Below are 12,559 nucleotides of genomic sequence, written 5' to 3' on the forward strand. Positions count from 1 at the left end.
GGTGCCCCGCGCCGCGCCGGGGCGTCCCGGAGGCTCCTGCAGCGGCGGCGGCGGCGCTGGGCAGGGCTGTGAGGAGCCCCGCCCCCGCACCGGACTACATGTCCCAGGGTGCACAGCGGCCGCGCTCCCAAGCGCCATCTTGAGGGCAGCTGTCGCTGCCGCGCGTCCCTCACCGGAGGGGAGCGGAGCCTGTCCCCAGGGCGCCGCCTCGGGACAAACCGTCTGYGGCAGCGTTTACGGTGCCGGAGTTTTGGTTAGGAGGGCGTGAAGAAGCGGCAAAGGGCTGTGCTTGCGGCGAGGAGCGCGCAGAAGTTGCAGAAGGCCGCGGCTCGGCGGCGTTAGGCGATGCCCGCGGAAGGCCCGCGGCTTCCAGGAGGCCTCTCCCGTGCTTGGCCCTTAGCTCTGCTGGGCCACGGGTTTCTTTGCTGAGCTGTGAGAAAGTGTTGAACAAAACACCAAGTTTTTTTTTGAGGGGGGGTCTGTCAGCCTCCAAATGTGGAGGCTATTAATATATAACTAACTATAGATTAAAATGAAAATTTAGAAGTGCTACTGTGTGGAATGTAATCTTCCCTGAGACAACAAATCCCACTTTCTGGAGGTTGACATCCTATGGCCCCCTCTCACCCAATACCAGGAGCAAGCTGCTCCCCTGTCACCTATCCACTCCAGAAGACAAGTAGCAGCATGTGCCCTTGCTGTTTCCCACGTATGGGTGATACTCATCCAACTGCCTGCTCCTCTGGAGATAGGCATCTGTAGGAGTATGCCAAAGAGCACTACGCTGTGTTTTCCTCTTCCGTGCAGCTGCCAGTTTTCACAGAAGCTGCAGGAACTTTGTGAACACTTTCTCTCAGATTTAGCAGAAATTTGAGTTCAAAAGTTTGGGGGTAACAGATGGAACAAAGGAAATTGAACAGACTAACGCATGATTGCAGAAATCTAATTTCTAAAAAAATCCTGTATGCCCATATTCTGATCCATTTTCCAACTAGAGAAAGTGCAGACAATGTCCTAATCTGGATGGTGTAGGTCTTTTATTGTACATTTGCTTGCTCTGGATTGTAATTATTCCTTTTATTATCACTTTAATGGGGTCTAGAGATATAAGCATCTATATTAGCCTAAAGTAAGGGTACTTTACAACAATTAACATTACTCATATACGAAAGTGTTATCAATAAGTGGCTACTTATTCAGTGCTACCTAGCATGTTTCATGTTGTAAATAAAAAACATATAAACAAAACCAAGAAATACAGAAATCAGAATTCATCATCCTTAGCCCAACTATTTGCTCTTTTTCTTAAACTCAGTAATTCTTTGCTTCTCCTAATTCCACTGATTTCACTTCATCTCAGGCATATGTAATCATGTTTCATGACGGGTTCCTGAGAAGGTGATTTTAAGAACTTAGGTATGTATTCATAAGATGATGGCCCAAGAGTAGCCCCAACAGAGCCAATAAGTAATTGTTAGCAGCAACCCCCCACCCAAAAAAAATTGTTTGACAAGCAGTTCTGTTAGCAGCAGTGCCTCCTTAACTCTCTTTTCATCTGGATCTACACAACTTTGTACGATCAGCTGAAAAGAAACACAACTTAATAAAAAATAACCTAATAAAAAGGTTACTTCAAGTTTGCAGTCCCTAGTTCATAATATGGCCCAGTAAAGAATTGTATAGTCATAACTTAGGGGATGACACGGAGTTGGGAACAGGTAAGTGGTTTGGTTGCTGTTTAAGTCAGCGCTGCTGCTGAAATCAGTGCTTCTCATACATGACTTCACCCAGCTGCAGAAATGGAAATAAACCCAGGAAACTTGGACTCTTCTGCTGGAAACACTTAAAACACATTAGAGTCCATGGGATTAACAGAAGTAGTACAGTTAAGAACGCACATAAACATTAGCAGGTTTAGACCTTCCTTAGGTTTTCCTCCCGCTCTTCTCAGCATTTAGGCTGCCAGATTTTAAGTATAAAGCACAAAGCGTCCCCCCGTGTCCTGTTTGCCATTTCACACCCTGCTCCTTGCAGCCTTCCTCGGCGGCAGGCACCGCCAGGCGCGCAGCAGATCCCGCGCACCGCCACCCCTGTGGCATCTCCTGCCCCATCCACATCCCCCCTCGCCCGCCCCGGCTCCTCAGGATGCCGCCGCCACCCAGCCAGAACTTAGAGCTCCCGGGKGAGGCCGCCAGCGCCGGGGCAGAGGAAGGAGCCAGCAGAAGTAGCATTTCCCATATCTCAGCCTCAATCCTCTGTCTGTATTAAAAGCATACGGTGAAAGGTAATATCCCATATGCTTTTAATACAGGATACAGGATTTAAGGCTGAAATACGGGAAATCCTGTATTATGCGAAATGCCTAGCAACCCTACCACAGTCCCGAAATGAAGTACGAGGCTGGCTGCGGATCGCATCCTGCATACATTAACACAGCCAACACCGCACGCGCAATTAATGCAAAACTGACAATTACGACGAGGGAAAAAACTAAAAAAAAAGGTTTTAGCTACTTTGAGAGGGCTTTTTTTTAAAAAAAAAAAAAAACCTCTTCCTGAGGCAAAGCGGCGCTGCCGCAGCCCCCCTGCGGCAGCAGCGCACGGCCCGGGCCGCCCGCCGGTGGGGCGCACCGGAGCTGCCTGGAGGCACGCAAAGGCGCAGCGGGGCGCAGCGGCGCCGGCACCGGCTTGATTTCCACCGAGGCTCCGGGCCGGGGGGCGGAGGGTGGCTCCGAGCCCGCTCTCGGCTCCGGCGCGCCGCGGCCACCCCTTGCCGGCGCGCCGCGGCCAGGCACCGCCGCGGGCACCCAAGCGCGGGGTCCTGCCGCCGCCCGGCGTCCGGAGCCCTGCCTGCGCGGCGCAGTGCGTTAAAGTGGGCGCTGCGCATGCGCAAGCTCTCTCTCTTCCGGCGCTGGCCATGGCGGACAAGGAGTGAGTAGTGATGCCGCCCCGCGACAATCCGCCGCCATCGGCGGCCGCTGCCCCCGGCCCGCGCCGCCCGGCCGTCCGTGAGCACGCCTCCCGCCGCCTCCGGCCGCCAGGCCTCCGCCGGCGCTCGGGAGGGGTCGGATGGCCTGGGGCCGGGAGCGGCGGGGAGGGTATGGCCGAGCGCGGCGGGGACGCGGCCGCAGCCCGCCGCCTCGCGTCGCGGCGGCCGCGGGCTGTTGCTGCCTTGGCGGGTGGGGAGGAGAGGTGGGCAGGGAGAGCCGGCTCTGAGCCGGCCCCGTGGGCGAGGGGCGGCTCAGTTCCTCCTGGCCTTGCAGGCAGGAGAGCTTGGCCGCAGAGCTTGGTAGTGTCTGCGCTAAGCTGCGCGAAGAGGTACGTGGCCTGAGTGGAGAATCATGCTTGGGTGTGTGTGGTGTAAAAGTTAACGTCAGTTATTTCTCTCTGAATGCCAGTTTTGCAAGCCTGGTATGTTATACGACGTTTACAAAACATTTCTAAACTAAGCGTGTGTATTCTGAATTAAATTTCAGATTACTGTCGGCCTGGTCCTCCCCTTAAACCAGCTGTTGAAATCTTTGTTTATTAATCTGAAAAAGATTTGCTGGAAARAGACCTTTTCTGATTATAAACTAGAAAGTCATTAAAGTAAATATTTTGGTCTCCTGAGTTGTGTCAAACTGCATAGTTGGTATATTTTATAAAAAATAAGCAAGTCCTTTATAAGTGCCTAGAAACTGCATTGTAACCGCATATATGCGTGCTAGTGTGTAGCTCAACGGTTGGTCAGATTTCCCTGTCTTTGTGTAAAAGATGCTCTCTTGAAGCTACATTGAGGTCTTGAATAACTGGTAATAGAGGGAACACAAGGAAGATGCGGTAATGAACTGGGTTAAGATAGTGAGGCTTGTATAAGTATTGTATTAAGAATCTGTGTACATTGGTGTTTCTAATGTGCTACTTCTACTTGGTCTAAAGAAAGTGGGTTTTAAAGAGTCTCTTTCTTGTAATTTAGAGCAAAGAAGGTGCCATCTGTTCCAGAAAGCCTCCTGAAAAAGCGGCAGGCTTATGCAGCTATAAAAGCTAAACGTTTGAAGAGACTGTTGGCTCAAAAGAAGGTGAATCTTTTATGACTTTTTGTATGAATCGATTGTCTGTTCTGTAGGCAGGTCAGTGGAATACTACTGCTTCTGATAAAGTGGTAATAGAGAAGTGTTTTAGGCTTGGCAACTTCATATTCTCTTAGCATTTTTGTGTAAAATATTGACCAAGTGGGAAAAAATGGTGTATAACAAACTGGCTGCGGGCAGAGTGAACGCCAAGTGTACAGTTGTCTGTAAGCTTAAAGTGAGTTGTTTATAAGGCAAGAGATTGCAGTCTTTATGAGGGTAGGTGTGGTATATAAAGATACTGTGTTTGATGTAAAGGAGAATTGCTGTGTAGTAGAGTCCTAACTCTCCAAAATATTAYTGAAAGTCATTCAGAGTCCCATGATACGGGCAGATGTTCCTTTACTGTGGGTGTTCCAGAAGATGCTACACTACTTGAAGCTAACCTTGTGTTAAAATGCATTATGTAATGTTAAGTAACTTTGATCTAATTTCAGCTTCGTAAGGCACAAAGGAAACTCATCTATGCAAGAGCTAAAGCTTATCACAAAGAATACAGGCACATGTATAGACAGGAGATCCGTATGGCCAGGATGGCCCGAAAAGCTGGAAATTACTATGTACCAGCTGAACCAAAGCTGGCCTTTGTGATCAGGATAAGAGGGTAAGATTTATTTAATACAGATGGAAACACTTCTGTATTTAAAAGCACTGGAGATGCTGTTGCTTTTATCTGTCTATTTTGAGCACTTACATAGGTAAATAAATCTTGGAAGGTTGTTGGCAGTAATGTCAAATATGTATCAGAGAATTATTTAATAATTAGGTGTAAAATTATTATGCTGGGCATGTCTTCCTCCTTTAGGAATACTGGTTTAAAAAAAAGGCAAGAYTGCAAATATGTGAGGCAATTGGTTTGTTTCACCTTAAGCTTGATAAAATTATATACCAGTGCACAGTAGCATTAAGTTTTTCTCAAGTGCTTGGTTAAGTGTATTCTAGGAAAGCGTTCCAAGAAACCAAGGAAAGACATGGTTGGAAGAAATATATTCAGGAGAACACAAGGATAGCTGGTTCTAAATAATTTGTTTCAATGTATTTGTTAATTTAAATTATTTTTCATGAAGTTAGATCAACCTTAAGCTTACTGCTGAAGTATGTAGAGATAGTAAATAATAATTTACTACACTTGCTTTCTGTAATTCATAGGATGGTGATGCACTATTGCTTTTTTTAATCTTATGGCTTTGATGATATTTAGTGTTTTCTGGGATGTAGATAATTAAATGAGACTTCTGTGCTTTTTAGTACCAATGGTGTTAGCCCCAAGGTCCGTAAGGTATTGCAGCTTCTTCGCCTGCGTCAGATTTTTAATGGCACATTCGTAAAACTCAACAAAGCTTCTATCAACATGTTGCGGATTGTTGAACCCTACATTGCCTGGGGGTGAGTGAAATGGTCAGTTTTATCAAATCGGGATGCAGGTGTTCACTGCGTCTTGCACTTTGCTACACTAGATTTGCATGTTTCCCTTGTGTTCAAAATGTTTTTTTAATGTTCTATGTACTTTCCCTGCTTAGAACTGAAAATGTGATTAAGTACAACAAAAGGTATGGTTTACTACCTATGGTTACACTTTCATACCAGTGTTGTTGGGATTTCAGTGCCAGTAAGCTTTACTTCCATGTTGCTTTTATATTTACCTTTGAGACATGCCAAAATCATTTGTTACTGAAATTTGACTTTGGGATGTTAGTTTGGAATGTAAACTGCAAGATTAGTAACTCCTGTTTTTACCTGACTCTTGTTTCAGTTATCCCAATTTGAAGTCTGTACATGAGTTGATCTACAAGCGTGGTTATGGCAAGATCAACAAGCAGCGCATTGCTCTGACTGATAACTCCCTGATTCAGAAGCGCCTTGGTAAATACAACTTCACTTAAACAAAACAAACAAAAAAAAACTTCTTACATTTGGATGATTAGTTCTAAGTTGGACAACTATCCCAGTTTGTCTTTGGAGAATAATAGTGATTTTTAGTCATCTCTGCTTCTCTCTTAGCTTAATGCGAAGCAGACTGGAAGTAAATTTCATTTTAAAATATTGAAAATCAAAGTGTAGAATCTAAACAATCGCATTTTAAGTTTTTGCATTTGTAATTTTAAATATGAAACTCATTGATCTTTAACAAGTTAATACATCTTTCAGTAATGAGCAGGTGCTGCAACAGGAAAGAATCTCATCAATAGCTTTGAAGTTTCAAATTTAGTATTAAATATTTCTTGCATCTTATATCTTAATGCTCTGGTGAACTGGCTTTTAGATTCCTATCAGGACAACTAGCCAGTGGAAAAAAAATTAGTTAATATAATATATATTATAAATAAAGAAACATGCTGGTCACTTGTAGCCAGGAAATAGACTCTGCTCTAGGGAGGCTCCTTTTCCAGCTATGTTGGAAAGCAAGCACTGAAACCATTTTTGGCACTTGCTTTGTGTATCACTTCAAATTAGATGGCATTTTGTTTGGTGGTTTTTTCCAGTGCAATAGATAGATTCTAAAGGTACCAGCATAATGCTAGCACGTCTGTATCTGAATCACCTGCTGCCTTAAAAATTGTAGTTCACAAACTGTTCACTTGTGTAACTTGTCACTAAAGACTGTAGAAAGGCTTTAAGCACAAATGCTTTTTGGATTATTCAGTAGCATAAATAGTTAACTGAATTTCCCTGAGCTGCATATAACTAGCATTCAAGTATTTTAATTTAGTTTTTCTTCAAAGAACACAATCTGTTTTCCACTAACTTTGTTTTTGCTCCTGATTGCCCAATACTCAACAGTTGGACCTGATGACCCTTGCCAAATGTAACAGGGAAATAACATTGAATTAGCTAGAGCTAATCCATTTTAATTGGAAGAGTATGTCATGTATGTCTTGTCAAAGTGGCTGCTTTCTGACTTGTTCAAGTTTATCAAGTTGAATCAATATGACGTTGATCATAACTTCATAATTTTTAGCTTGTCATTGACACTGGCTAACTATTTTGAAAATAACTTTCCTGAATTCTAGGAAAGCATGGCATCATCTGCATGGAAGATGTGATCCATGAAATTTACACTGTTGGAAAAAAGTTCAAAGTTGTGAACAACTTTCTATGGCCCTTCAAGTTATCCTCTCCTCGGGGTGGAATGAAGAAGAAAACCATCCACTTTGTAGAGGGTGGAGATGCTGGTAACAGGGAAGATCAGATAAACAGACTCATAAGGAGAATGAACTGAAGGTAAGATATTACCAAAAGTTAATATCCACTGTTCCATCTCTGGTATGTGGACTGCTGCCTTTATTGGTTGAAGAATCACATTTAATATGTATGCGCTTATACTTGGACAGTCCCTTCTGTGTAAAGCTATTTGGACACTACAGTGTCCAAATTTTATTTTTAGATCTTATGAAAGCTTAACTATCTGGAAATAAATTTAATCTTGATTATAGTTGATATGTTTATAGTCTAACTTACCAATAATGTGTTTTAAAACGCTTGTTTTTTTTGTCATGGGGAACATTGATACTGGCTAAAATTTTCAGTCCCAATTAATGAACTCTTCATATGGTCATAAGTCTTTTGTGACTATGGGTACAGTGTTTCTTCAGGTTGTATGGACACTACAAAAAGTGCTTCTGTAGGATTATGAGAGACTAAATTCTCAGATTACAACATTTTAGTAGAGTAATTTTTCAGATATTCCAGCTTCATTCAAAACTACTCAATTTAAACTTTCATAACACAACTAAGACTGCCTTTTCAAAAGACTAATTTGCCCATTTGAATTGAGATATCCTTTTGGAATGGGAATGTTTCTTTCCTGTTTCTTGACACTTCACTTGCAGCAGTTTGGCAGTGACAGCTGAGTTCTGAAGTTCGTATCTGCTTCAAACAATCTGTCCTATCATCTGTTGTCATTCTGCCTTTCCTGCTTTGATGAGAAATCTCTACCATTCAGTCCCAAAATTGTTTTGCAGGGTTCTGGTACTTCCCATTGTGTCCCCCCCTCCCCCCCCCCGCCCTTGCCCTGGTTTACTGTGCGCATATCTATTTTCAGTCAAGCATAGAAGGCTTTTTTGATAAGGCAAATAAACTAGAATTTAGGAAGAATTGCCTCATCTGTTGACATTTGGAAAGGCTAACAGGCAAAGACCAATTTTTCCTAAACAGATAGTGGGTAGTGGTAAGGTTTTACAGCTTAAAATAAATTCAGTTGTTTGGATGAGTTGTTTTCAGAAGTTTATTTTTCTGGAGGGAGGTCTCTGCTTTTTTTGAAGCCACCTTAATACTGTTTCTTTTATAGCCAACAGGGCATAGCAAATAGGGCCAATTCAGGTCTGCTCTCTGTCTGTCTCGAAGAGCTAAAGATGACCTATGAAATGCATCCTTTCATTTGAGTGAGCTGTTTCCTTGAAGTCATAAATACTCTTTGTGTAGACCGTTCTTCCCGTGTTCCCTTTCCCCCAGCTTGTTGCATATTGCTTTGTCTATTCTATCTATGAAGCTGCAGAGTCTGAGAGCTGGGTACATGCCACATGGAAACTCGTGCTCTAGGAAAATATTGGCTTGCTGAAGACACTGTTCCTGTAAAGATTAAATAGCTTGTCAATGGGAAGAAGTGGATAACCTTGAGAAACAGGGTTCTAACACTTATGTCTAGGGTGGTTTTATGTTATTCATGCTAGCATTCTTGTAGAAATTTTGCTGCTGGTAGTGCAAACTATTAGATGTTGTAAGTGCTGGCAAATGTTTCCCTTAAAAGTTAATGCATGAGACTTCATAACCAAGACTGAGCAAAACTACTTTTGCTTAATGTTCCTATCTGGTTTCCCAGCATAGGATGGAAACTACAATCCTTAATTGAAATCCTGCAGCTTTCCTCTCAGCAGAGCCATGCTTCCTTTCCCATCCGTCTTCACTGAGAAACTTGTGAAATATATTAGCAACCCTGAGTTTTCAGGAGCCTTGATACAGGAGGAAAGCTTATAGTTCACTATTGAAGTGGTTATAAATGTCTCTGAGGAGTAGTATATTGGTAGAGAATTTGTAGGCATACTTAGCTGGTTGCTCCTGATTTTGATTGAACTTGAGCTCAGCATCCCATATAAGTAGCAGAGATCACAGCTTTACTCTATCTTTCAGTTTAATACCTTGCAGATTCTGCTTATAAGCAGTTGTTTCGCTTGGGGTGCAAACAAAAACATACTTCTCTAAAGCTTATACATTAACTGTTCTTGTCTCCTGCACTTCTTTTTCTGCTATTTTCTTACTGTTCTGAGTTGATCATATGTTTAAAATGTATAAATGTACATTACTTATTTACAACAGAATGTTACATGTTCTGCTGATGTAATGGAAGCTAGAGCAGTAGACACAGATGAGGTATTCTCAGTATTTTAAGTACTCTGCCTTTCTGAAGGGCCGTGTACCTGAAGATGAACAATTTTTTCCCCCCCCCCGTATACAAATGTGGTTGCCCTGCCATTTGTCTTTATTTCTTATCACTTAAGCGATAGTCTCAGACCCATCAATATTAAAGAGCTTGTACTAATTCCTTCATGTAGCTTGGCAAAAGATTAAGGCATAGTAATCGATACTGCTTTTTGACAACTTTGTACTGGCAAAGTACTGAACTTCATTAGCTCTCAAGGGAGCCTTAAAGGGACATGCCTCAAGTTTGCTTTTTGCTTTAATTCTTGTACGTAAACAGTCCCCAAAACTTACTGAAAATAGGGTTATTGAAAATAGCAGAAGATCAGAACATACAGTACCTTAGTATGTCTTAAAATATCAAGTTCCCACCTGTTAAGCTGTTAAATAGGAAAATAGATACCAGCAATTCAAGGTAATAGGCTTTTCCTGTTAGTTCTGGCACTTAATTGGTGTTTTGAGTGAAGAGATGTCAGCATTGAAGTTGATATTTGTGTGCAAGACTAGTGAAGTCTCAAGCACAATGAAATAAAACTTGTGGTTAGTATATATGCTTATAGCCCACGTTGTATTTTAGAAATGTATGAACTCTGCAGGTTGCTAAAGTTGTTTCAGATCTCTACGGGTCTAACTATACTTTTTTTATTTGTTTGTTTTTCCTCCTTTTAGATTCAGATGCCCAGCTGCAATCTTTCCAATTCTGGTCTGTTAATAAAACCATCTTGCACAAAACAATGTCATCTCAACTGGTCTCTTTTTTTTGTGATCCTTTTTATAGTGATGTTTGTTAGAGTAACCTATTTCAAACTAAATACCTATCTGAATTCACATTATGTATAGAATACTGTTTCACCTTTACTTGGAGGGGTAGGGAACATAGAAAGATGTGTGTAGGCAAGGGTTAATTTCTGAGTGGAAACAAGTATTTAGTTGTGTTGAGATTAAAAATGCAGTAAATGACAAACTTCTACTGAGCTGCATGCTGCTGAGTGGACAGGATTCCTACTTAATTGTACCGCTCCAGAAAGCATTGCAGTCTTATGTGAAGAGTAGTCAAGAGTAGATCGATTCTATTAGCATTTTAAGATTCTGACAGATCATAGTAATTGCGTCAAGCTTGAATGACTTCAAATTGTTTGTTTTAACAAAGGAAATGTGAAACACTTCATAAGGTTTACAGCATTTACCAATTTTATCTTAAACATGCTAGGTAATTCAGCTTTACAAAAATGTTTGCAGTGTTTTATTTTAGATATTTTAGCAGTGGAAGCCACAGGATTCATGAGGATGTGAACAATAGTTGTTAATCTGCAGGTCTAGTAGAGTGCAGATTAGAAACCCAGGGACTGGTAAAAAAGCACGCTTGGCTTGCATTCAGACCGACTTCTAGCCTTGGAAGCACTTCACCAAAGGATTCATAACCTGCTGAGACATTTCGTAGAACAGATGAACAAGCTGCATCTGTTCTGACTGGAGACATTTTTCTGACAACAGAAGCTTGTTAGCACTTACAGATGAGCTGTGTTTACATATTTCATCAATGAAGGATGTCCACTTAAGAGTTCCTGGCACTTTTTTTGCCAATTTATGCAAAACCTTATTTCTACACTTTAGCATTTGCTGTTAAATGTCCTTTTTTTAGTTTTAAGTGTTTAAATAACCGAACTCAGAAAACTAAAGGTAGTGATTTTACTGAAAATAGCTGAGTACTTTTATTAATGTTTTAGGACTTTGGCAAAACACTTGAGTGTCAAATGGGTCAGACAAATTCTACCATTAAGCGACAAATCCAATGTTGTGACTTTGGTGCTCCTAAATCACTTAAGATTCTTGTGTCTAAATATGAAAGTAGTACCTGTGTCCATTTAAGTTAATTGCTGCACTAGATCAGAAGAATTTAGCAGTTCCATACAAATATTTTGTGCAAGTAATTAGATGTTACTGATACAAGCTTGGAAAATGGATTTGCGAGTGAGTGAGGTGAAACTGTTTAAGTACTTCATTTGTAAAGTGATCTAGATGTAAAGCATCTTTGTAAAGTGATAAGCATTATCATTTCCAAGAAAACCCTTTTTATCATAAAGTTGCTCAATGAAAGGAAAAAAAATCTTACTGTGCAAGAGATAACACTTTATACTATTATCTTTACAGGAAAACTCAGTTCTTGTTTTGATCTTTTAAGAGTACCATCTTAATCCTTTTCACTTAATACTTTGTGCCCACCAGAAATGAAATTCAGACACTGGTAGATGTCTCTGAAAAGGAAAAAAAAAAATTTTGAGTTTTAAAAAGTTCGATATCATCACTCTTTTAGATTGGCAGAGCATTTCCCTTACTTTGCTAAAAGATTTTCAGGGTTCCCCCCCCCCCGACCTATATGCATTTTCTAGTGGTGAAAAAATGTTGAATTAACATCTTACCAAAAAGGTATTGTTTGCATATACTGAAGCAGCACAAATGGATAGCGGACTTATGCTAAAGCATTATTGAGGAGAAAGTTAATCATGTTTATGGTGCTCAAGTAAATCATTTTACTTAACATTATCTGAGAGTGCCTTTCAGAGGCAGATAAGACATGATGTGGACACATGTTAAAGTGTAGTTGTGTTAAAGCTAGTATTCCTGCATGATTAGAGGAGCTGATCACCTTTTATGCTGGCACAACTTTCAAGATTTTAGTTACTGTTCAGGCATGGCCTATAGTGTGCGATTAGAGGAAAAGCTCATGCTGTAATAGTTAAGGGCAGAATGTGCACTGCAACTGAAGCACAATCCATTTAGACAAAGCACAAAGAGTACATTTTGGAGCATTTAAAAAGTAAATTGAGATAAAAATGTAGCTTTTGAAAATAATCATTTGGTCCCTAAAGAATAAATAATACAAATGCTTTATTGAGCTTCCATGATAAAGTTCAGGTTTTTGCAGACGTGCTGTTACTCTCTCACTGTTGAGTTCTTAACTGCCAGGGGCTGCCGTGTCCTGGAATAAAATTCTTGTGAACTTAATCCTCTTTCAGAAGGGCCACCTTCCTT

The 12,559-nt window shown here is 41.2% G+C and overlaps 1 protein-coding gene across 2 annotated transcripts; it reads left to right on the forward strand.

The window, feature by feature from the left end:
* The first annotated feature begins 2,824 nt into the window (after window positions 1-2,824).
* On the forward strand, window positions 2,825-10,261 carry RPL7 (ribosomal protein L7). Of its 2 annotated transcripts, none has more exons than XM_026056250.1 (7): window positions 2,825-2,930; window positions 3,958-4,060; window positions 4,549-4,715; window positions 5,360-5,497; window positions 5,865-5,974; window positions 7,123-7,333; window positions 10,196-10,261. In XM_026056250.1, exons 1-6 carry the CDS (start codon window positions 2,917-2,919, stop codon window positions 7,329-7,331), a joined length of 741 nt encoding a protein of 246 aa, XP_025912035.1. In that variant the 5' UTR covers window positions 2,825-2,916; the 3' UTR covers window positions 7,332-7,333; window positions 10,196-10,261. The 2 variants fall into 2 exon arrangements, with proteins under 2 accessions (XP_025912035.1, XP_025912034.1); XM_026056249.1 differs by lacking the exon at window positions 2,825-2,930 and adding an exon at window positions 3,085-3,317.
* Window positions 10,262-12,559: the final 2,298 nt, after the last annotated feature.

The sequence above is a fragment of the Apteryx rowi genome, unplaced genomic scaffold, assembly GCF_003343035.1.
Source record: "Apteryx rowi isolate R43461 unplaced genomic scaffold, aptRow1 scaffold_130, whole genome shotgun sequence".
Lineage (NCBI taxonomy): Eukaryota > Metazoa > Chordata > Aves > Apterygiformes > Apterygidae > Apteryx > Apteryx rowi.

Coding starts and splice junctions, on each gene's coding strand:
- RPL7 (XM_026056249.1), top strand. CDS start 3,100: ATGGCCGAGCGCGGCGGGGACGCGGCCGCAGCCCGCCGCCTCGCGTCG. Junction 4,716..5,359: donor TTTGTGATCAGGATAAGAGG/GTAAGATTTATT, acceptor TGTGCTTTTTAG/TACCAATGGTGTTAGCCCCA. Junction 5,498..5,864: donor GAACCCTACATTGCCTGGGG/GTGAGTGAAATG, acceptor CTCTTGTTTCAG/TTATCCCAATTTGAAGTCTG.